Raw genomic sequence first — 24553 nt, forward strand, 5'->3', positions numbered from 1 at the left:
TACATTAATTCTACCATCCAAGCAATTGAGTTTGGAGCTTAATTTTTATTTTTATCATTTTGGAGACTTAATATTTTATAAATGTTTTACTTTTCTGTTGATTTTTTTTAATTGTGTTCATATTTAATTAATTTAGTAGTTTTTTTTATTTTGTAGCATCTTCAGTTAACATTTATTTCGGAGAGTTTTGCTTCGAGAAGCGGAAATGACGCAGCGTCTTCAAGTTGCTTCCTTTATATTCAGCGACCTTGTTCTGTTTAAACGTCATTAGACAGAGAAGTAGAAGAAACGTTCCTGTTTGCTCTTGTTTGGAGTTTAAGCTGATTTATCTTCCATAATCTGAGCTAAATTATCTCCGGCTTCCTGTTTTATTTCATAATTTTACCGAACCGGGTCTTTATTTCGATCACGTGATCTGGTAAGGCAGTCACCATGGTGACGCTGGCTTCGCTGAAAATGGCCGCCGCAGCGTCATGTAGAGTTTAGGCTGTTCCGGTTCGGTTCTGGTTGAATCCGGCGAAACTTTGAGACCAGAACCGTGAAGATGTTCGCGGATGAAGATCTGGACTCTGTGAGCGTGGAGTCAGTGTGGAGGAAATCCCAGCAGGGGGCTCAAGAGTCTGTAAGAGTTCAGAGGTCAGCCGCAGCAGATGCTCATCTGGTTCTGTTTTGAGTGACCCGGTTCTGGTTCTGTTTGTTCCAGAAAGCCTGTCAGACCCCCGCTGTGACCACCGAGCATGCTGGAGTCCAGACCGGGTCCAAAGCCTCCAGGTTCACCCAGACGGAACCACAGGAGCAGATGGACCTGAAGCGAGCCTTCAGTGGTTCTGGTTCTGATTTACCCGGGCTGGTGGATTTTCTGAGGCGGGTCGAGGAGCTGCTCATCCGGGAGCTGGAGAAGAACTCCAGGAGTCACGCTTTTGACGGGTTCCGGGCAAACTGGGAGGAGCGAAGCCAACAGGTGAGAGGAAATCAAACCTTCAGAAAGACCTAAAACACATCAACAGTGACTCTTCTATGGAAGCCCCGAAAGGCAAAAACCCCACAACTATGGAAGCCCAGAAAGGCAAAAAAGGACAGGAAGGACTTGATTGAAAAGTTGGTCAGATTTTGGGCATCACTCTTTTTTTCTTTTTTTTGCTCGCCTTTCAGGGAAAAAAGTTCTCTAAATAAGGATATTCCTTAGATGGTTTTTTTGTATTCAGACTTTATTTTTACTTGCAGATGAAAGACTAATGAAATTTGGCTCTTAAAAAAAGGATTAGCTTATGAGTGTGTTTTTATTGTCAGAAAGATTCATTTGAAAACTTTGCTTTTGGACTAAATTTTTTTTTGCTTGCCTTTTTTTAACTTGCAGAAAACCAAATAAAAGGATTGAAGTCTTTCAAAAACAATATTATGTGTTCCTCAGGGCTTCCATATTAACGTTGACATATTTACGGAAGCCCTGATTGGCCAAGAAAAAAAAACTTGAGAAATCAAATTCTCACAAGAAATGAGGAACTGGTGAGATTGGGATTGTTTCACTGGTTCCTTCGGGGCCTGAATGTCCTGTTTTCATCTGGATCGTATGGAGGAACATTAGTGGAAAATGTTGACAGGATGTGATGTTTGCAGGTTTCCCATCTCCACAGGCTTGAACATCCCGGCGCTCAGGAACAAGGCCTCCATGTGACCGCCGTGTCCTGGAGCTGCACCGGGTCGGTCATCGCCTGCGCCTACGGTCGGTACGTTCACAGAAAATTTAAAACCCAAAATCATTTAGTTTCAGCACAGAAACTCACTTTTGTAGGTTCTGTTGGGATTTACAGCAGAATACCGTGTTGGTGTAGCACATTAGCGTTAGCTTCCAATAAATACTTCCTCCCTTCCAGGTTCCGACCAGGAATCTTGTTTTTGTGTAACTCTGACCCGTTTGGACCGGTCCGGTTCCATCATGTCCTCTTGTTTCCCTGAACAGAACCGACGACGGAGACTGGACCAACCAGAAGTCGTGTGTCTGCCTGTGGAACCTGGACCGCCGCAGCCTGAGGCCCAAACAGCCGGACCTGGTTCTGGACGTTCCTGCAGCCGTCACTGCCGTGTGCTGCCACCCGGAGCGGCCCGCGCTGATCGCAGGTCCACAGAACCAGAACCGGACGGCTCTGCACCGCCGGGCCCGGACCAGAACTCACCGGTCTGTGTGTTCCTGCAGGAGGCCTGTACAACGGGGAGGTGGTGGTGTGGGACACCAGCCGGACTCAGGACCCGGTTCTGGCCCAGACCGGGATGTCAGCAGACAGCCACAGGGAGCCGGTGTATCAGGTAGAACCCAGCAGGACCAGAACCCAGTGGAACCAGAATGCAGCTTTGATGGTTCTGCTGTGTTGTTGTGGCGCCGGTCCGGTTCTGCTCGCAGGTGTTCTGGGTTCCGTTGGAGAAGAAAGGAGAGTTTGGAGTTCTGAGTTCCAGTTCTGGAGGCGGGGTTCTGCTGTGGACGGTGGAGCCGGACCAAGGCAGGATGGTTCTGGTCGCTGCGTACGCCTTCGTACAGCAGCAGGTTCCCCACAGCAGCGGCCTGAAGGTGAGACCAGAACCAAACCAGACTCTGGACTCTGGGACAAAAGTCCTGATCCAGACTTTCCTTCCTGGTTCTGATGACCAGCTAAATTTGGAAGCTAACGCTAACACGTTTATTTTAAAATTTAGATGTTTGGATCATTTTGTTCCTGTTATTCTTCTAGTTTTGAATAAAGTTATTGCAAGAGGAAAAAGAGGAAGTGGATCTGCTGTGTGAACAGACTTCAAAATAAGAGCATGTATATAAATGTCTAAGGAGTTAAAGAATTTTTTAAAGTCAAAAAACTTTAATTTTATCCAACTGAACTGCAGAGAAAATTATCGCCTCATTATTCAGAAACATTAATGTAGGCGAAGCTAAGCGCGCTAAACGTTTCCTAAGTTAGCAAAAAGCGCTAAGCTAAAACTTATTTAGCTTAGCTGTTAGCGCATTAGCAGCACTGTGCTGAGCGCTGATGGTTCTGGTTCTGCCTGCAGGTCCGCAGCGGCAGCATGGTGGGCGTCACGGCGACGGCTCTGTCTCCGTGGGACCCGGACACGTTCCTGGTCGGGTCCGAAGGCGGCCTGCTGCTCCGGTGCTCCTTCTCCTCCCAGACGCTGGCCGCGGTGACCTCTGAAGGTCGCAGCGTGACCCCCAGGGCTCCGGCCGTGTTCTCCTTCCGGCCGTCCGGCGGCCCGGTCCATTCCGTCCACTGCTCGCCGTTCCACCGGTACCGACCCGACCCGGACCGATCGGGTTCTGCGTTCCGGTGATTCTCTCTGACCCGACTCGTCTCTGCAGGAACCTGTTTGCCAGCGCAGGAACCGACGGGCTGGTCCAGGTCCACTCGCTGCTGCAGGCCGACCCGCTGCTGTCCGTCCGGGTCTCGGACTCCTACGTCTTCCAGGTCCAGTGGTCCCCCAGCCGGCCGCTGGTGTTCGCCGCCGCCACCGAGCCAGGTGAGCCCGACCGGAACCGGCAGCTTGGAGACGAACCCGACCATCTGCTGACTGAACTCTGCTCTCCAGGTGAGGTCCAGATCTTCGACCTGGCCAGGAAGTCCCTGCGACCAGCCGGAACCATCCAGGACGGCGCTCCGGGTCGGACCGCCACCTGCCTGGCCTTCAACGGCCAGAACCCCTGGCTGCTGGCGGCGGGTCGGTCCGACGGGTCGGTCGGCGTCTGGCGGCTCAGCGCAGACCTGACGGAGCAGAGACCCTCAGAGAGGCTGCAGCTGGAGCAGATAGCCAATCAGGTTGCAGAGTGACGGGCCTGGCAGCCAATCAGGTTTCTGTACTGGACTAACTGGGAAATAAAGAGTCGGTTTCCAGTGGTAACCAGTAGCGTTTATTGAAGCACACAGTTTAAAAGTTTCACTACAAGCAGTTAAATAGGACAGACGCTGTGAGCGGCTCTAGAGTCAGACATGCATCGGCCAGGTGTGTTAAGGTGAGCGGGGAACGCCTCTGATTGGCCGCCGGGGAAGGGGGCGGGATCAGTTGACGAACAGCGAGCGCGTGAACTCCACGAAGTCAAACGCCGACGGCAGCTCGCGGCCCTTGCTGTCCAGGTACGGCTTCATGTGCGAGAGGCAGTAGTCGGCCTGCTCCTTGGTCAGGTTCTGAAAGGAAGAGCAGAACCGTGAGCCGGGCCCGGAGGCGGAACCGGGCCGGAGCGGAGCCGCACCCACCTGGTACAGCTCCTCCTTGGTGACGTAGGGTTTGTTCTCGGCGCTCAGCGCCCGGAAGGCGCTCTCGATCTCCTCGCTCGACTTGACGTTCTCCGTCTCCCGGCTGATCATGAAGGCCATGTACTCCTGCAGCGACACGTTCCCGTCCCTGAAACAGAACCGGCTCGGTCAGGAAGCAGAACCGCAGCCGTCCTACCCGCTCCAGAACCAGAACCTAAGCTCACCGGTTGGGGTCCACCGTGTCCAGGATGGCCTCAAACTCCGGGTCGGGTTCTCCTTCCTCCACCATGGGAAGGTCGTAGCCCAGCGAGCGCAGACACGACTTGAACTCCTGGTGGTTCAGGCGGCCCGACTTCTCCTTGTCGAAGTGCCTGGAGCAAAACCAGGAAAGGTCAGAACCGACCCGGGAACACACAGCCCGGTTCTGATTCTGCTAGCTTACTTGAACATCATGCTGAACTCCTTCAGCGCCTCCTCCGTCACGCCGGTCGTGTTTCTGCAACAACAGCAACAGATTAGCGATTCTACTGGTCATTAATGTGGACCTTAGCCCCGCCCCCGATGGGAGAGGGCGGGGCCAGACTGAGCTGGAAACTCAGACCTTCACTAATAAAACCAACAGCCATAAATCTAGTGACTTTTATCAAGACTAATCATAAGATTAGGCACTAATGATTGTTTCCTTTTTAAAAGCGTCAAATCCAACAACTATTTTAGTAACGAGACAAATTGCAAATGTCAAATTAGTAGTTGAGTCACTGGTCTTTTTTTAAAAGCATCTAGTGACTAACAGGGAATTCAACTGCAGTGGCCCATAGAGGGCAGCACTGAGACGGTTTTAGGTCAAAGGTACATAAAATGTCAAAATCTGCACAGAAACATAAAGATAGAACCTTTAAGGACAGGGAGTTAGCTGACGCTAGCTGACATTAGCTGACGTTAGCTGACGCTAGCAGCCGTTAGCTGACGCTAGCAGCCGTTAGCTGATGTTAGCTGACGTTAGCTGACATTAGCTGACGTTAGCTGACGCTAGCAGCCGTTAGCTGACGCTAGCAGCCGTTAGCTGACGCTAGCAGCCGTTATCCGGTGTTTTCTGTGGTTCTGCCCTACCGGGCCTGGATCTGCTGCTCCAGGTTGTGCTGCATCCTCATGCCCAGCTGGTCCAGTTGGTCCCACTGCTGGGCCAGCCCCACGGTGCTGTGCTCCGTGTATTTGTTGTCCAGGATCAGAGCTTCCTCCATGGCCGCCCCCAGATCCTCGATCTTCTTCAGCTGGCTGCGCATCGCCCGGATCTCCTGGTGCTTCCGCTGCCGACGCATCGGGTCAAAGGTCACGCTACCGGGTCAGAACCGCCGGCCGGTCGGTTTGAATACATGTGAGCTGCTCACCTTGGTGGCCTCCAGCTGAGACTCCAGGGTTCCAGACTCTTCCACCATGCAGGACCTGAGGCCCAGTGAGACATCGGATCAGAACCAGAACATTTCCACTCCAGCACACATCCACTCCAAACACCAGAACCATGCAACAGCTGTTAGTGGGTCGGAACCAGAACTCCGGAACGGAACCTCAGCTCCAAGACGGTCTGGACCAGAACCACTGGAGACGTTCTGATCCAGAACGGGTCGCTGAGCCGAGGTCCGGGTCGGGTTCTGACAGGGGTTGGGGTTAGTTAGCAGGGAGGTGTCGAGCGGTCCGAGACCCAACACGGTGGTTTTAGAACCGAGCGGATCAGAACCAAAACCAGAACCAGAACCAGCTCAACCTTCCAGAAAGATCATCGGCTACTTGGTACTGATAGACACAGAAAACCCGACGGTACGCTAAGCTATCAGAGAGGAAGAGGAGGAGGAAGAGGAAGAGGACACATCAAGCTGAGGAAGACCATCATCATCATCATCACACATTCACAGAGGAGGAGGAGATACTGACCCGTCCAGAAGATACGTCCTGATTGGATGAGCCGCCGCAGAGAGAGAGAGAGAGACAGAGAGACGGTTAGCAACACGGCAACAGAACCGGGTCAGAACCACAGCATGTGGATCGGATCAGAAAAACCTGGAAAATATCAAAATAAATCAATGAAGGAATTAAATCACTTTAGAACCAGAGTTTTTCCTTCCACCTAACTTTCCAGTGACAAGTAGATAAATCCTGTTTGCTGATTGGATGTAAAACTGAAATGTTTTTAAATAAACTAACAGATTTAGTTATTTATTTACAAGTTTCTCTAATAAAAACTTTTGAAGATTCTTCATTTTTAAACCAGCAGCCTGGTTGCCATGGTGACCGCATGCTGTCAGCCAGGCGGTGGCAGCATCATGCCCGGCATGTTTCAGAACTGGAAGGAAAAAATAATAATCCTGAACTGAAAAGTGCGGCATGTCGGTGTGAATACTTTTCCACTGCAGCGTTTCAGACTCGTTTGCTGTAGTCTGTGATGCTAACAGCAGCTAGCATGACGCTTTGTCAGGCAGCCATGCTAGCTGCTGTTAGCATGGATGGCTAATGAAGATTACAGGAAATACAGCAGCACTGAGCAAACGCCTGATTCTGCAGAACTTCCTCCAGGAAATCCAGATCTCAACCAATGAAAACATGTCAGCAGAACCGGATCCAACCCGGTCCAGAGTGTTAGTTTGGACCGGAACCGGCCCTACCTGGTCTCCTGCAGCCACTGGTGGAAGGCGTTGGCGTGCTGAGCGAACTCCTGCCGCAGCTTGTCGTTCTCCTCCTGCCTCCTCTGCTCCTTCTGCAGCTCCAGCTCTCTCTCCTGCAGACAGAACCAGAACCAGAACCGTCACGCCGGCCCGACCCGGTTCCGCCGAAGCCAGAGGTTCTACCGGACCTTGATGATCTTCTGCAGGTTCCTCCAGGTCTCCTCCAGGGCCTCCATGGTGAACCAGGTGTAGGGGTTGGACGCCACCTGGTAGCTCTTGATCTGCTGGTCCAGCTCGGCCAGCTGGTTGAAGTCGGTTTGGGCCGAGCTCAGCGACGAGCGGAACGCCTCGTGGGCCTCGCGCAGCGCCCGGATCTCCTCCAGGGAGTTGCAGCGGACCGGGTCGGTCAGGTCCTCCTCGGCGTTCTCGAACCAGCTGTTGAAGGCCGAGGCCTTCTTGGCGAAGGTCAGGAAGAGATCCTCCACCTTGCGGAAATGTTCCTGCGCCTCCAGCAGCTTCTTCTTCCGCGCCGCCGAGTTGGACAGCAGCTGGTTCCAGCGCTTGATGAGGGCGGCGTGCCGCGCCTCGATGGCCTTGGACTGGACGTGCTGGGCGGCCAGCAGCTGGTCCTTCAGCGCCGTGATGTTGGTGATTCCTTCCTGCTGGAAGGCCTGCAGGCCGGCGTCAAACGTCTCCTGCGGAGGGTGGAGCCAGAGGTCAGGGGTCAGGGGTCACACAGGGAGGAGCAGCGAGGCTCTGAGGAGAACCCACCTGTTTGGTGAGCAGCGTCTGGACCGAGGACAGGTCTCTGCCGTAGTCGTCCGTCTTCAGGCTGTTCTCCTTCTCACCTGAACAGACGGACAACGTTCAGAACCCGGTTCTGAAGCCTGCAGTGGACCAGCTGGACTCCAGAACCAGAACCGGTTGTGGTTCTGGAGGCGCGTACCGATCCAGGACTCCACCACGTCGGCCTTCCAGTTGAACTGCAGGAAGGCCGAGTTCTCGTCCAGCTTGGCCTTCCTCTGGGCCGCCGCCCGCTCCAGCTCCGACACCTTCCCTCTCAGGGCGGCCATCTTGGCGCTGATGTTGTCCACATGGTGGTTGTTCTGAAGGGAGCAGAGCAGAGTTGGGTCTTGGTGCTGCAGGGGAAGCGGTTCTGACCGGTTTGTTCTGGACTCGGCGGCCGACCTTCTTGATGAGCTCCTCTCCGTTGGCGCAGACGTCGCTGACCCGATCCCGGTGGACCGTGAAGTCCGTCTCAAACGCTTCGTGTTTCTTCAGCAGGCCCTGAGGAGCAAAACAGCAGCAGTTGGACGCCTGTGGGCTCTGAGGAAGTGACCCGGACAGGAACAGGAAGTCACCTGCACCGCCGCCAGCGTGTCTCCGTAATCCTCGCTCCCAACCAGGTTCAACTTCTCGTTGATCCAAGCTTCCTCCTCCTCCACGTTCGCCACAAACTGCTGGTATTCCAGCGACTCTTCCAGCCTCTTCCCTCTGAAACAGAAGCAAACGGCTTCAGAGGCGTTCCAGGAGCTCAGGCGCTGCGGGTCATGACCTCTGACCTGGCTCCAGATAAATCCTTCAGCTCCTTCCAGTGGTCCACGAACTGGGCCAGCCTCTGCTGGATCTCCTCCTGACCGATGGTGTTGTCGTCAGACAGCTTCTTCCCGGTGTCCAGCACAGACTGAGGAGCAACAACTTCCCAAGGTCAGGAGAAACATCTGCTGTTGCTGGCTGACCCCAGAGGTCAGAGGTCAGAGGTCCTACCTGGATAGCCGGCTCATGCGCTGCCAGTTCGGCTTCCAGCCTCTTATGCTTCTTCCTCAGGTTCTGAACTCCCGTCAAATCACGTCCGTAATCCTCCGATCCGACCAACAGCTTCTTCTCCCTGAGGGATTCAGAGCAGAGGTCAGCCAAGGTCACCGGTTCCCCTGAGGAGCGGAGGATCCGGGTCTTACTTGATCCAGGACTCCTCGTCGTCCAGGTCCCGGAAGAACTGGTGCAGGCGGTGCGACTCGTTGAGCTTGGCGCGGCGGCCGGCGGCCATGCTCTTGATCTTGGCGAAGCGGCCGTTGACGGCGTCGCGCTTGTCCTTGACCTGCGACGTGTCGAAGGCGTTGCTGGCCATCAGGCTGTCGGCCTGGCCGTTCAGGTCCTTCAGACGGTCCTGCGGGAGCCACACGGGTCAGACCAAACATGTTCTACATCCTCTCCTATGTTCCTCCGATTCCGGCCTGATCAAACGGACTCCTGACCCAACAGAACCAACATCCGTACCTCGTGAGCAGAGATGTCGGCCTCCAGCAGCTGGTGCTTCTTCAGCAGGTTGTTGACCGAAGCCAGGTCTTTGCCGTAATCCTCGGAGGCCAGAAGAGCTTCGACCTGCGGAGACGCCGTCGGGACGTTTAGCGCAGCGCCGACCGTGTTGCCCAGAGATCCGGTTCCGACCGGAGCCTCACCTCAGACAGCCAGAAGTCAAAGTCCTTGATGCCGGTGTTGAAGTTCTGCTGCTTGTTGGCCTCCTTCAGCTTCTGACTCTTCTCTGCCGATTTGTTGACCAGGAACTGCCACTGCTCGTCCAGAGCGTTGAGCCGCGCCTGCAGACAGAACCACAGACCGGACTCCATGAACCGTCCCAGAGTAACTGGGGTCCCGTGTTTTGAGTCGGATGTCGGGTCCGGTCACCTTGACGGCGTCCTCGCTGCCGGCGCAGGCTCCCCTCTGGATCAGGGCGTTCCCCGTGTCGATGACTCCTTTGATCCGGTCGGCGTTGGCGTGCAGCTCCGCCTCAAACGCCTGGTGCTTCTGATGTTTGCTCTGGCGGCACAGACACAGCGTCAGAAGGTTCTGCCCGGCCCGGTCCGTTCACGGCGGACGCTGCGGGGCTTTAAGGGGGCGTGGTTACGGACACGGAGGACAAAACAACATCGGCAGCAGAACTGAGGACGGAGCCAAAACACACAGAGAGTCGCTTCAAGCTGCTTCTGGGTCAGAACCGACCGGATCCACGGAAGAGCCGCACCGCATGAGGCTAACATTTATCGCCATGACAACACGTCACGAGGCAACACGTGGTGCAGCTCTGGTTCCGATCCGTCCGCCTCACTTCAGATTGGACCGGTCTCTGGTTCTCTGGACCGGGCTGAGGCAGAACCTTCAGGACGGTTCTGAGAAGCAGCCTTAAAGCGGACTCTCCTCCATGGATCTAAACTGGAAGCAGAACCAAGGACCTGGACTCGAGACAAACACTCGGACCTACACAAGAAGCCAAACGGGACAAACGGACCGCCTGCTGGTTAGTGAGCGACACGACTACGACTTACCAGCAGCTTGGACAGCTAGAGAGGGTAGAAGAGAGAGGCGTTCAGACAGGATGACAGGGAGGATGAAGCTCAGAGCAGAACCGGAACCAGAACCAACCTGGATGTTGGTGGGATCCTTGTAGGACTCGTCGGTGGCGGTCTGCAGCTTCTCGCTGATCCAGGCCTCGATCTCGTCCACGTCCCGACTGAACTGCTGCAGCGTCTGGGACTCGCCCAGCTTGGAGCGCTTCTCGATCATCTGGGCCTTCAGCCGGCGCCACCTGGAAAACAGGAACCCGTCCTGATCCGGAACCGGCCCCAGGACGGTTCTGATCCGCTCAGCAGCAGGAGTCCAGAGGCTCTGGAGCTCAACGGGGCTTTATTTTGAAAGGCTGGCAGAAGAAGCTGCTTCCTGTATGCACCTTACCAGAGGGGCCGCTTTTCATTGGCTGATGCCCGTTCTACGTGGTCACCTGATTGGCCGTCTCACAAACAGCTTCCTGTTAGCTAAGTACAGCATAATAGCAGCACTGATACAACTTCTACACCTTGTAGCCTGTCTGCTACAGTCTTATGTTAGCTAAACAGATCAATATGCAACGTGTATCTGACTCACACTGAAGATTTTATTTTAGTAGAAAAGGTTTTGGACTAAACTGTTCCTCCTGTTAGCCTCTCTAGCACCAAGTACAGCTGGTCAATCAACCATCACTGTGTTCAGGGAACCAACGATTAATAATCCAGAAATAAACTTGATATCGTAACGCACTGAATGTTTTGTTTTTAACGTAATCTTTGCTCGTCTCGCAGGCGGTTGCCACGGTAACAGGTGTGTTTAAACTACAAAGAGAGAGAGAGTAAAAAGGTAGGAGTGGTTTTGAGTTGATCACCTGTTCGGGTTATTTTACCTTTGTTTACCTTTGCTGTGGATCATTACAGCCGCTGTAGTTTCTAAACGTTGGACCAATTACCTCGTTTGTTTGTGAGTTTACATCATTCACAACAAACATCACATAAAACAAATAGATTTCATCAAATATTAACAAATGGCTTCTTTACCTTTCCAGAGCTCTTTGGTTCCTCCTGTCAGTCTGTAGCTTCTCATATTGAGGTCAAAGGTCAGATCTACCATAACTGACTGACACCTGCTGGCTTCAGGTTTGCAACCAGTTTGTGACTGAGAAACCAGTAACCGCCTCCCAGTTGATGACATGAACTTGTTATTTCCTCTGATATATTGTGAAAATGCACTAATGGAATCATGTTTCCGTAGAAACAAGGCGCTATGAGGCTTTGCTTCTGAGACTTGCGGTCACGTGGGTCGTTGTGGGCGGAGCTTGTAAGGTCCATTGTGGCCTAAAGTCATGACTGGAGACGAGGCTTTTATTTTGAAAAACAGCTCACCTGTCCAGAACCTCGTTGCGGCGGTTGTAGATCTCTGGCTTGGCGTAATGATCGGCTCCGATCAGCTGGTCGGCAAAGGACTGCAGGGCGGCGATCTTCTCCTCCTGCAGCGAGTTCAGAACCGCTTCAGAACCGCTGGAGAACCGGTTCTGGGCCGGTTCTGCAGCGGGTCACTGACCTGGACGTTGATGGCCTTGTCGAAGTCCTCGTGCTTCTTGATGAGCGCCTCCACGCTGTCCAGCGAGTCGCCCTTGTCGTCGCTGGCCAGGAAGGCTTCCCGCGCCGCCATCCAGTTCTCGGCCTGCTCACAGTCCCGGTTGAAGAGCTGAGGGCGAGGAGGGGGCGGAGTCAGCGGGTTGCCGGCTTGGGCCCGGCGGCACCGAGCGGAGTCCGGCTCACCTGCAGCTCCAGGCACTGGTCCAGCATCATGCGGCGCTGAACCCAGGCCTTCTCCAGGTCGGCGCGCTCCTGGTCCAGAGCCTTCAGCTTCTGCTGGATGTCGGGGCTGGCGTAGTGGCCGCGCGCCAGCAGCTGCTGGCCGAACTGCTCGAAGGCCTGGAAGGTCCCGGCCCGCGCGTCGATCTCCGTCCGGTGCTCCTGCAAGGCCCACAGTCCGTCACCAGAACCGCACCGGCAGCTTACCGCGGGCGGGAGGCGCTGTGCCCACCTGGTGGCGCTCCAGCAGCGCCTCGGCGCCCGTCACGTCTTTAGCCAGCTCCTCGGACGACACCAGGCCCCGGATCCCGTTGATCCACGACATCAGATCCCTGCAGGAGGAGAAAGGTCATCCTAACCGGGTCGGTGCAGGTTCTGACCGTTTCCACAGTGAAAACACTGAACCGCCCCAAACGTCCAGCTGCACTAGAAATCGTTACGACAGTTTTAACATTCATGACGAAAGTCCAGATTACGTCACTTGTAGAAACCATCAGCAGGTTTCTACCACCTTCAACATGAACATGCTGAAGGTGGGAATACGTTCTCAGGTGTGATTGACCGTCAATAATGGGGAGGTTCTCCACCTGAAGTCGGACAGGAAGCGCTGCAGGTCGTGGGAGTTGCCCAGCTTCTCCTTGCGCTGGTCGGCGCGGCCCACCAGGCTGCTCCACGCCGTGTTCAGCTCCGTGCATTTCTCCTGGATGTCGTCCACAGCCTCCGGGTGCGACTGGATCAGACGCTCCGCCATCTCGCCCAGAGACTTCACCTGTGGGACAGGAGCAGCCCGTGTGAAGGCCGGGGGGCCAGCGGGTCACCTGGGGGTCACCTGGGGGTCACGGCGGGTCCTGACCTTATCGCCCAGCGCCGCCAGGTCTCTCTCGAAGCCTTCGTGTTTGCGCTGCAGCGCCTGGACGCTGGCCAGGTCGTGGCCGTAGTTGTCCGTGTTCAGCGCCTGGTTCTTCTCCTCGATCCACTCCTTGGTTTCGTCGGCGTCCCTGAGAGGAAGTGACACGCCTCAGTGCTGCCGCCGGTCTCCGATTGGCCGGCGCGGCGTCAGGAGGCGGGGTTACCTGTGGAAGCGCTGCACCTCGTGGGCGCTGCCCAGCATGTTGCTGCGGTCCTCGGCCAGCTGCTGCAGCGAGCGCCAGCGGTTGTTCAGCTCCTGCAGGAGGACAGCCACTGGTCAGACTGGGAACTATTCACACACACCAACGGGTTCTATGTGACGGAACACAGAGCGGGTCGGCGGGTTCTGGTTCTGGTTAAACCAGGTTTGGTTCTCCATCCAGGGCGGATCAATGTTTAATCATTGATCTGAATGATTAAACATTCAGATCAACGATTTATTGTTGTTCTATTTTCAGGAAATGATGAAACTTTGCTCTCAATAAATCAAAACATTTAAATTAAAAAATTTAAATTTAAACGTTACTCAACTGGAAAAAACTTTAAATATTTATAAAAATAAAAAAACAATAAATAAAATGGAAATATAAACTATTCCAACTAGAGCTGCATCATGTTAGAGAATCTGGTTATAATATTGTAAATATTAAGCAGCTCTGTGACCTTTGACATTAGCATTAGCATAACAATGCTAGCGCTATTTACTCTCAACATCCATCATCCAGCAGATCTTTACAATATTAATATTCATATATTTATGTATTGATTAACAAAATGGCCTTTCGAATATTATTAATATTATTATTGAGCTCATTTTAATCCATCATACGATTCATTTCTTACTGCAACAGATGAACCTGCAGATCAACCAGGACAGGAAGGACTATTAATCAGAGGAGGACCGGAATGTCAGAATGGCCTAGTCAAAGGCCAGACCTACACCTAACAGAGACTTTAGGTAAGACTTGAAAACTGAACTTCTCAGTTTCAGTCTGCAGATGTTCTTCATCTTTATTCCGTCACATAAAATCCCGTTAATTCATTCACAATGAGAACATGAACATGTTGGAGGTGGGAATAACCAATCACAGCAGAGCAGGAAGAACCTGCTGACAGCCAGGAGCAAACAGGAAACAGGAAGATGGAGTCCAGTAGGACGGGTTTCAGGGTGAGAACAGAACCAACAGGAAGGACCAAATAAGGACAGAGGTGGCCGGGGGCGGAGCTACGGGTTAGTTTCTGGTGACGATGCAGGACGGGTTCGGATCAGTCGGGTCTTACCTTGATGGTATTAAAGTTAGCCGTTGTTTGGACACCCAGTCGTACGGTCTGAGGTCAAAGGTCAACCAAACAGGAAAAACAAACACCACAGCAGTCAGGAGAGATTGAACCGTTTCACTTCAGATTAATACGGTGAGGGCAGTAACCATGGCAACGGGTCTGGGACCAGTCAGGGCGTTCGGACTGATAGCAGAACCAGAACCGAGCAGCTGGTGGGCGGAGCTTACCTTCCAGGGCGAAGCCGTCTTGGAGTCGGACTCGTCCTGTGGAACACAGAAAAACCGATTAACTCGTCGGTTCCCTCAGGGGAACCAGCAAGACGTGAAGGAGAGGGAAGAACCGGACCTTTCCCAGAGCGGATCCCAGCAGCTCCTGTTGCTGCAGACACACAGAGACAAACCCGGTCAGACGGAACCGGCAGCCGGGTCGTCACCCGGACAGCACAGGTGCAGCTCACCTGGGCCTGGAGCGTGGGAGCCTCCTCCGCCATCAGGCCTTCAGACTCCAGCTCCGACGCCACCTTGTTGATGTCCCTCAGCCGGGACTCGTTGGCCTTCAGGTCCTGGACGGGCGGGCAGAACGCAAACATCAGAACCTGGACGGAACCTGGGCTGGGAGGCTCAGTTCTGGTTCTGAACAAACCCCCCGGCGTTACCTTCTGGAAGTCGTCGAACTTCTTCTGCAGAACCTCGACCTGCTCCAGGTCCGAGCCGACCTCCTCGTTGGTCAGGGCGCTCTCCTTCTCGTGGATCCACTGCTGGAGCTCGTTGGATTCGCGGAACAGCATGAACTTCTTGCAGCTCTTCTCCAGCATGTCCTTCCTCTTCTCCCCCAGCTCCAGCAGCGTGCCGTACCTTGGAGAGAGGGAGGAGTCAGCGGAGGGACGCCACCGGACAGACAGGCTGCCGCAGCCAGACGGACACAAGGACACCTGGCCTGGAGCGGCGACCGGACATCATGCATCCAACGGCTGCTGCTTAGTTCAGCTCAGTTTGGATCCAGGATCCGTCAGGAAACACGTCACAGTCTGAACTGATTCCTCCAGGAAAATCTTCTCCCATTTAACTCAGGAAGAGTTTTTACAGCTCTACAGGTTTCTGTACGTTTTAAATCCTACATGTATGGAGCGATGGGAACGTTTAGGAGATGCTGAGTCATGCAGACACCACAGCGGTTCCTCTTCCAACCTGACCTGCAACAGCCTTCACATCGAGTAATCTATCCATTATTCTTACAATTAACCGAGCAATCGATTTTAAAAATTGATCAAATAAAATATTGGTAAATCTGCCATAACACCAGTCTTACTACCAGATATCAATATTTGAGCTTTCCTAACAATTAATTTTTCTGTAGTTTAGAAAACTAACAATATCTCACTTTCTAAGTTATCCTGAAGAAAAGTTAAACAAAGATCTGAAATGATATTCAGTTTAAATAAAGAGGCTGACAGATACACTTCTAAAAAATGTCTGTGCTCCAGCTGTTAGTTTCTGTCTTCACCTCCAGTCAGTTTAATAGATGAACTCTGACCTCGCCCCATAACCTGACAGGATTCAGGAACGAACGAAAGACGAAACGAGGGAGCAATACAGAATATTTACGGTAAAATGCTGGAGAAATACGGTAGTTTACCTGTCAAACCAGGAGACCTGACAGGTGTGACTCATTTACAGGCTTTGTGTTCTTGTCAACATCAGGATTTGACTCCTTGGTTCCTCACAGTCAGGAACTCGTCTACAGCCACGAACCGCCACCAGGCTCTCTGCCGGCCGTTTGTTCACACCGGGATCATATGAATCTATTCACTTTCACTGTAACCATCAGCTCACCTGTATAAATACCTGCAGCTCTGAACCAGCAGCTCTGCAGGAGAAAGGCTGCCGAACTCCAGGCATGGAGCCGGTCAGAGTAAAGATGCTTATTGGTCCCCCGAAAACAACAAGCATCTTCAAATGCCTATTGGTTTTGATCATTAATCAATAAAATCCCCTCGGGCCGAACCTGAAGATTGGACCTCATGTCGCTAACACTTAGCTTTGGGCAACTCAAATAACGTCCCGGCCAGAACACGGTGGCTAAATAATAAAACATAAATTAATGAAGCTTATTATTTCATTTTCCTCAAGGAATGTTAATAATGGAGGAACTGGAATCATTAGATGAATCGTTTCAGCCCAACTGCCAGGTCTGTCTGACCTTTCACCCTCATCCAGAGAGGTGAGACACCTTCAGGTCTAGTTGCCCTGGTAACGCCTGGACAGCATCTCTACCTGGTTGTTTTCTATGGCCTCAGCAGAACCGCTCAACAGGGATCAAGAACTGATCAATTAAACCCATTGTCCTGGATGGAGCAGCAGGACACGTCCGTGTTAGTGAGGACGGGTCCAAAGGACGCAGCAGAACCTCAGTGAACCGGACCGGTTTGGGATGGTACCACACATCTACATTCAACACAGGACCTGAAATGTTTCCCTGTTTCTGCTTCACGTGGTAGGAAAAAGGAAGAGAGGAAGCGATGGGATGGTACAGATGTTCTTCTATCCTGCTGCTGGATAGAAAATGAGGATGGAGGATCACAGACATGAGGGAATCTGAGGCTAAACTGCTGCGGATCACAGGGAAACGGGTCGGAACGCCGGTTCCTACTCACAGCTCTTCCACCTGCTTCATGCGCACAGACACGCTGCAGGGCTCCTTGGTGACCAGCCTGCCGCAGCGAGGCGAGGTTAGGGGTTAGACGAAGAAGAGGAGACAGAAACAGAACCAGGAGCCGGGTTGTTAGTGGATGGGACCAGTTAGATCCCACAGGAAGGAGGAACGTGTTAGGAGAGCCCACAAGACAGGAAAAACGTTTCTTACTGGTTCTCAATCTGTTCCTGTCGAGCTGCGATGCTGCCATGCTCGTCCAGCAGGTTCTCCCTGGAGGACGACTGAGTCGGGTCCAACTTCTTCACATAGGCGGCCGGAACGAAGCCCTGCCGGTCGTTCACCTCCACCTTCCACCAGTCCTGGGACGTAAAGCCACATCAGACAGGAGGGACATTCACAACACAGACAGACATCCTGCTGCAGAACTGAAGGGTCCTGCATCAATATACAAAGTTCCTTAAAATCATGTTAACACACTCCATCTTTACAGACTCCAATTCCCAAGTCCTCTTTTTTAAAGCTGATTTTAAAGACTGAGCATAAACATTCATGGGTCGTATTCCTGCTGGGATCAGGAAGGGTGGGAGAGGTGGATGAATGCATAAACCAATGGAAGCAGAAACCGACGGATGCAGAAACCGATGGATGCAGAAACCGATGGATGGAATAGGGAGCAAAAGAATGGAAAAACCAATATTTATCTATCCATCATTTAATATTTCCATAGTTTTCCAGACATTCACATTGCAGACTTTCCCTGGACCATGAACCCATCAGAACCAAACCAAGAGTCTGCAGTCAGATCATCAGAAAAAGAGATCTGACTGGAGCCTGAGAACCAGACGGCTCTCATCTCTTATACAGTCTGGCTGTTGAAAGAAAAACTTCCAAGCAGCCAGGACCGTATCGGATCTGGATCCCAGCAGAGAACACTGGAATTCCAGGAACTCAGGAAGCCCAGTCCAGTGAGGTTCTGTACCTTGTTGGTGCTGTTGAGCAGGGTCAGAATGTCCCCCTTCTTCATAGTCACTTCGCGCGGACTTTTCTCCTGATAGTCGTACAGAGCCAGAACCAGCTCCTTCCCAGTCTCGTCATCAGTCGGAGCCACTTGTTGCTGTTCATAATGGAAACTCAACCTGTCATTTAACAAACCCAAACTTCAGATCTGATCTGATCAGAACAATCGGACTCACCCTGCAGGACTGGGCCTGCTCCTTCAGAGCCTGGATGCTGCTGCCGTACGCCGTCAGGTCTGACATCAGGGCCTCGTGCTTCTTCAGCAGTGCCTGTGGACCGGACCCAGAGTGAGAGCACAGCGTCTCTTTGTGGAACAAACAAACTGCTGCCATCCTGCATTACCTCAGCTGAATCCTCATCCTTCCCGTAGTCCGGGCTACCGACGATGGGCTCCTTCTCCCTCATCCAGGACTCGGCCTCGTTGGCGTCGGCAAAGTACTGCTGGGCCTGCAGGGAGTCCTCCAGGTCCTGCCTCCTCTGGCCCGCCTTGCCCTTCAGGGTGTCCCAACGTCCATGCAACTCCCCCAGCTTGGCCTTCACCTCCTCCCCGGCAAAGTGACCTGAGAACCAGCATCCAAACCATCAGCACCTTGAGAGGAAGCTGGAACGCTTTCAGGGAGTCGAGGATCTAAATCCACCAACCTTCTTCCACCATGGTCTCTCCTTTCTGGGTCACGGCTTTGATCCGAGGCTCATGACCTGTGATCTCAGCCTGCAGAGCCTGGTGCTTCTTCAGCAGGTTCTGGACTCCAATAAGGTCTTTACCTGAGAGACAAACAGGAAGTTATGGCTCATTATTCCATCTGAACCCAAAAGGTCAGTCCTGGATCTTACAAGCTCAACATTCCTCCAGACTCAGATTATCTCTCTAAAATAAAAACAAAGTTTTAACTGCTCCATAAATCAGGATATACAGTAGTGAAGATGGCTTCCCTGGCACCCGCCTCTACGGCCAGTGTTCTGGGGATTGATACCTCTGTTGGTGGACGAAGCGATGGGCTCCTTCTCCCTGATCCAGGTCTCCTCGTCCTCCACGTCCCTGAAGAGCTGCTGCAGGCGCAGCGAGTCAGACAGCTTCTGCTTGCGAGCCGCCATCGGCTCCCGTAGAGCTTCATAGCGAACCACCAGAGCCTCCTGCTTCTTCTGGATGTTGTCTGCGTCAAAGTGGCCGGCCTCCTGGAACTGCCGAGCCTGGATGGTGATCCCGTCGATCCGATCCTGGTGGGGGAACATTCACAGGAGAGGTCACAGATTCGACCTCTACAGACGGAAACGCGCAGTCCTGGTGGGTTCTGGGATGTCAGGGTCACCTGGTGAGCGGCCACGTCGGCCTCCAGCAGGGCATGCTTCTTCTGCAGGTTCTGGACGCTCGTCAAGTCTTTCCCGTAGTCGTCAGAGGCCAAGTGACCTTCGACCTCATAGAGCCAGAGCTCAATGTCCTCCACGTTCCTGTTGAACTGCTGCTGCTGGTTGGCCTCCCGCAGCTTGATACCTGAAACAATGTTGAATCAAACCGTTTCATCTTCTCTAAAGGCTTTCTACACATTCTACTCTCTAATCCTCAGATTAGCCGATTTTAGAGCTTCAACAGCAAACGTTCCTAGGAGTTAAAGGAAGATGTTTCTAGAATTCACTGCATGTATGATGGGAGCAATGATTTACTTCTGGAATTCTCATATTTCTCCAGACTCCGGGGTTTTTCCTACATTCTTATCCAAACCTGATAAACACTCCTTTCCGTTTCTATGGAAACACCCTCACTCCTGTTCAAAGCCTCTCTACCAGCAGTGCTGTGATTGGTTCCTGCTACCTTTGAGCTCTGTGGCCTCCAGCAGCTTCTTCCACTGCGCGCTAACATCTTCCATGCGGGCGGTGACCTCAGCGGAGGCGTAGTGCTTCCTGTCCAGCAGCTCCTGGCCAGACTTCTGCAGGGCGTCGATGCGGCTCTGATTGGCTGACAGCTCGGCCTCGAAGGCCTGGTGTTTCTGCACCTTCCCCTGCAGGTTGGACGGGTCCTGGGCAGAAGCAGAGGAGTTAACCAACAGAAGCATAAACTGATGGAAGCATAAACTGATAGACTGAAGCATAAACTGACGGACGGATGGATGAAATAGGAAATGAATTATGGAAGAAGAAGGCTAAAGAAGCAAACAGAGGTGTGGAGTGAGGAGAAGCTGCAGCAGACCTTGTAGGACTCATCTGTAGCAGTCTTCATTTTCTCGTTGATCCAACTCTTCAGCTCATCAGAATCCCTGAAGAACTGCTGCAGGTGGAAGGAGTCCTCCAGGGCGGCCCGGCGGGCTTGAGCGCGCTCATGCAGGGCGTTCCTGCGGTTGAGGAGCTGGAAGCAGAGAGAGACAATAAACCATGACTCGGCTCCTCCACCTGGAGCTCAGAACTACAGTGGAAGGAGAAGACTCACAGCGTCTCTGCGCGTTGCCACATCCTCCTTAGCATAGTGGCTGTTCTGGATCAGCTTGGTGGCAAATTCATCCAGGGCCTGGAGATGCAGCAGAGGTATGAGTCAACAAAATCCTGCAGAGCATCAGTGATGGCCAGAGGAACCTGGAGCTGACTCACCGTGATCTTCTCCTCCTGAGCGCTAAGAGATTTCTCAAAGTCCTCGTGTTTCTTCAGCAGAGCTTCCACGCTGTCCAGGGAGTCTCCCAGGTCTTCGTTCAGAAGGAAAGCCTGCAGAGATGTTCAGTTCACCAGTTAAACCAGTTAATCCAGTTAATCTCTGCAGACTGTGGCTCAGCTTACCTCCTGCTTGCTCATCCAGTTGTCCACCTGCTCCGTGTCCCTGTAGAACAGCTGCAAGTCCATGCACTGTTCGTACTGCTGCCGGCGGACCTCCCACAGCTCCAGGAGGGACTCCTTCTCTTGGGCCAGGATCCCCAGCTGCAGACACACAGAACCCAGTTAAAGCACAACCAACAGATAAACTGGATCTTCAGGAGACCCGATCTGACGCTCCCACCTTCTCCTTGACCTCCTCGGAGGCGTAGTGTCCTGCAGTGAGCAGGGCCTGACCAGCTTCATCTGTGGCCCTGAAGCTGTCCTCGTGGGCATCAATTTCCCCCTGTAGGAGACAAAACAAGTCGATCCATGTTCAGTAAATGTCCGGTTCTGGTCTATGACCAGCTGCAGCTTTAAATAGTCTCACCTTGTGCTCCTGGTGCCGGTCCAGCAGCGCCTCGGCTCCGGCCACGTCGTTGGCCAGCTCGTCGGCGTTGATCAGAGCCTTCATCTCTGTCACCCAGCTGGTCAGATCCCTGAAGTCAGCGGTGAAACGCTGCAGACTGGAGGACAGAAAGACACGCTCTGAGTGAGACAATGAATGACTGACTGACTGACTAGCTAGGGGAGGAAGAAGAAAGGAAGGTGCAAAAACAAAAAAAATTGCAAAAGAAAGAAATCTACTGGTGGGCGCAAACCACCAGTAGATAGTTGGTTGGTTGTGTGTCTGGTTGGCGGTGTGTCTGGTTGGTTGTGTGTCTGGTTGGTTGTGTGTCTGGTTGGTTGTGTGTCTGGTTGGTTGTGTGTCTGGTTGGCGGTGCGTACTGGTAGGAGTCGTTGAGGCGGGCGTGGCGCTCAGCAGCCAGCGTCTGGATCTGCTCCCAGTTGGTGATGAGTTCATCTTTCTTCAGGTGGATCTGGGAAGCGTTCTGAGGATGGGTCTGCTGCAGGCGCTCGGCGTCCCCACCCAGAGTGTTCACCTGGTTGACATCAGGAAGAGGGTTAGCAGGGCTTGGGAATGCTGAGTGGGAATGTGGGGCAGCAGGAGTCCCACCTTGTCCTTCAGAGCGGCCAGGTCTCGCTCCAGACCCTCTTGTTTCCTCAGCAGAGCCTGAACGCTGGCCAAGTCCCGCCCAAAGTCATCGGACGCCATCAGCTGCTCCTTCTCCTTGATCCAGCTGATGGTCTCATCCACATCCCTGCAGACAGAAGCAGCATCACAGCTCAGAGAACGGTCCAACCTGAGGAGACGTTCATCCTGAGGTTTCCGGCGTTCACCTGTTGAAGCGCTGCACCTCGGCCGAGCCGAACAGCCGGGTCTGCCTCTGCAGGGCCAGGCCCTTCAGGCGCTGCCAGGCCGCGTTCACCTCCTCCTGCTTCCTGACGATCAGCTCGTTCTCTGGGTGCGCCTCCTGGATCAGCTTCCCAGCCAGCTGGTTCACCTCGTTCACGCGCTCCTCATGAGCCGCCAGGTCCGTCTGGAACTCCTCAAACTTCTTCTGCAGGAGCTCCACGTGCTCCAGGTCCTGACCCAGCTCCTCAGAGGTCACGATGGCCTCCTGCACAGCGAGCACAGCTTCAGCTGCATCACATCCAGCTGCATCACATCCAGCTGCATCACATCCAGCTGCATCACATCCAGCTGCATCACATTCAGCTGCATCACATCCAGCTGCATCACATCCAGCTGCATCACATCCAGCTGCATCACATTCAGCTGCATCACATCCAGCTGCATCACATCCAGCTGCATCACATCCAGCTGCATCACATTCAGCTGCATCACATTCAGCTGCATCACATCCAGCTGCATCACATCCAGCTGCATCACATTCAGCTGCATCACATCCAGCTGCATCACATCCAGCTGCATCACATCCAGCTGCATCACATTCAGCTGCATCACATCCAGCTGCATCACATCCAGCTGCATCACATCCAGCTGCATCACATTCAGCTGCATCACATCCAGCTGCATCAGCTTCAGGATGTGTTTACGATCATCCAGCAGGTGGAGCCTGTCTGGCTGCTGCAGATCTTTGTTATATGAACTAAAAGCATCTTTAAACATTTTGTCTCTTGATGCTGCAGCTGATTTAAAACTTTCTGAAAACAAAAGATTATTTTAAAAAGTATTTTTCTACAACCGATTTAGTGTCAGGATGAAGTTTTTAAAGGACTAGAATGAAGTTGTAATAAAGCAAGAATAACATTTCATTTCCAATGAGTTAAATTCAATTTATTAGAGCAGTTCTCCGACCAGAACCGGTTCTGACCTTGTCGCTGATCCAGTCCAGAGCGTCTTCACACTCCCGCAGGTACTGCAGCAGTTTCTGGGCCTGCAGCAGCCGCATGCCCTTCTCCTTGGTCTTCTGCAGCAGCAGGTCCCACAGGCGGTGCAGCTCCTCCAGGCGGCTCTGGAAACACAAAGCCTCTCTGAGTTCTCTAGATCTACGTCTGACGGGTCGGCCCGCTTCCTGTGTCTAACTGGGTCGTGTCTCTGCAGGTTCTGAGTTCCTCGCCGTCATAAATTAACTGATTTGTTTTTGCGTTTGATCGTCCGGACCGGACCGGACCAGAGAGCTCGTCACACTAAAGAGTGGAAAGGGGCTGGTGGGAAACCGGGTCAGAACTCTGGAAGCACACAGAGGAGCCACTCCAGTCCAAACACACACTTGGATATACTCAGCCATGTTGACGCTGGTGACTATGGGCCTCTGCTGGGTCCGGTACGGAGTGTAGGACTGAACCCGACAGGGAAAACAATCAGACCTGGATCATCTGAAGCTGCCGTTCCCGTCCAGAACCGGCCGGCCCGGATCGGGGCGGTTCTGGGAGTCAGAGGGACGTACCCGGATGGTCTCGGCGGCGAAGTGTCCCTCGGTGATCATCAGGTTCCCCGTCTTGTCCAGTTCGATGATGGCCGCCGCGTTGGCCTGGACCTCGGCCTCGAACGCCTGGTGCTTCTGCAGCTTCCCCTGTGAGGACAAACACGTCAGCCGCAGCAGAACCGGGCCGCGGCGCCGGGCCAGACCCGCTTCCTGTCAGAACCAGACCTGCAGGTTGGACGGGTCCTTGTAGTTCTCGTCGGAGGCGATCTGCAGCTTCTCCTGGATCCATTTCTCCAACTCGTCAGCGTCCCGGCGGAAGAACTGGAACCGGTACGAATCCTCCAGCTTCTGGCGCCGGACCATGGACAGCTCCTTGAAGCGCCGGTACCGGTCCAGAACCTGCTGCCGGCGCTCCTGGATGTCTTCGGCCGTTTCCAGCACTTTGACTCCGACTGTGTCCATTTTCTGCAACAGACAGAACAGAGAGGATGAGAACCCGGACTGCTCCAGAACCAGCTGCAGTACAGGTCCGGTTCTGGTCCGCTACGGAGAGGTCCAATGAAAACACTGGATGCTGCCATGTGAACACAGCTGATTGGTCGGGAGCTGAACCAATGGGAACAAAGCAACAGAAACAGTGGAGGAGCTGATTTAGAATCTAAAGTTCTTCTGAATCAGAACCGGACCAGAACCAGAACTGGACCTGCTGGTACCTATAGATCTGGATCAGTGGAGTTTAGTTCTGTTTAGTCGGACCCGTCCTACAGAACCTTGGCTCCAAAGTGAAAGGCCGGATACAAAGCCCTCCCACCCCCTCCCCTCCCGTTGCTTAGCAACCAGCAGCAGCTGACATGCTATGAATGCCTGGAGGGGTGGGGGCGGAAATCCCCCGGCGTGAGCGGCGCCGAGTTCCCACACAAAGAGAAGTGAGCGGTCAGCGTCTCTGTGGGTTCAGCCTGCCGGGCCGAACCGGACCGACCCGACTGCTCAGAACCGACCGCTGGGCCAGCAGAACTCTGAGGCTCCAGCAGGAAGTGAGGCGGAACTTTCTGTTCCCATTCAGAGGAAACATGAGCTGCTTCCACGTCTGAGGAGGT

The 24553-nt window shown here is 53.3% G+C and overlaps 2 protein-coding genes across 6 annotated transcripts; one reads left to right on the forward strand and one right to left on the reverse strand.

The window, feature by feature from the left end:
• The first annotated feature begins 160 nt into the window (after window positions 1–160).
• dync2i2 (dynein 2 intermediate chain 2) lies at window positions 161–3876 on the forward strand. The gene is made up of 9 exons (XM_044144284.1): window positions 161–622; window positions 704–961; window positions 1618–1727; window positions 1961–2118; window positions 2195–2304; window positions 2399–2563; window positions 3037–3269; window positions 3341–3498; window positions 3568–3876. Exons 1-9 carry the CDS (start codon window positions 545–547, stop codon window positions 3804–3806), a joined length of 1509 nt encoding a protein of 502 aa, XP_044000219.1. The 5' UTR covers window positions 161–544; the 3' UTR covers window positions 3807–3876.
• Window positions 3868–23921, reverse strand: sptan1 (spectrin alpha, non-erythrocytic 1). Of its 5 annotated transcripts, XM_044144279.1 has the most exons (54): window positions 23682–23921; window positions 23478–23603; window positions 22902–23042; window positions 21904–22184; window positions 21680–21824; window positions 21451–21605; window positions 21053–21188; window positions 20867–20968; window positions 20650–20787; window positions 20467–20577; window positions 20309–20386; window positions 20072–20227; window positions 19697–19901; window positions 19197–19378; window positions 18861–19104; window positions 18529–18651; window positions 18229–18446; window positions 18063–18155; window positions 17849–17983; window positions 17080–17228; window positions 16871–16927; window positions 14873–15071; window positions 14675–14779; window positions 14563–14595; window positions 14445–14480; window positions 14218–14265; window positions 13101–13192; window positions 12881–13025; window positions 12615–12796; window positions 12260–12359; window positions 11992–12189; window positions 11771–11917; window positions 11593–11696; window positions 10307–10469; window positions 10210–10224; window positions 9572–9703; window positions 9346–9483; window positions 9164–9268; window positions 8845–9053; window positions 8654–8774; window positions 8449–8570; window positions 8248–8380; window positions 8075–8173; window positions 7833–7992; window positions 7658–7734; window positions 7075–7581; window positions 6887–6999; window positions 6159–6176; window positions 5618–5672; window positions 5340–5536; window positions 4672–4725; window positions 4454–4600; window positions 4230–4377; window positions 3868–4160 (listed from the first exon to the last, which is right to left on the reverse strand). In XM_044144279.1, the coding sequence occupies exons 1-54, from the start codon at window positions 23916–23918 to the stop codon at window positions 4035–4037; spliced, it is 7440 nt and encodes a 2479-aa protein (XP_044000214.1). In that variant the 5' UTR covers window positions 23919–23921; the 3' UTR covers window positions 3868–4034. The 5 variants fall into 5 exon arrangements, with proteins under 5 accessions (XP_044000214.1, XP_044000217.1, XP_044000216.1 ...); XM_044144282.1 differs by lacking the exon at window positions 16871–16927; XM_044144281.1 differs by lacking the exon at window positions 14218–14265.
• Window positions 23922–24553: the final 632 nt, after the last annotated feature.

The sequence above is a fragment of the Gambusia affinis genome, linkage group LG17 (assembly GCF_019740435.1).
Source record: "Gambusia affinis linkage group LG17, SWU_Gaff_1.0, whole genome shotgun sequence".
In the NCBI taxonomy this organism is placed as follows: Eukaryota; Metazoa; Chordata; class Actinopteri; order Cyprinodontiformes; family Poeciliidae; genus Gambusia; species Gambusia affinis.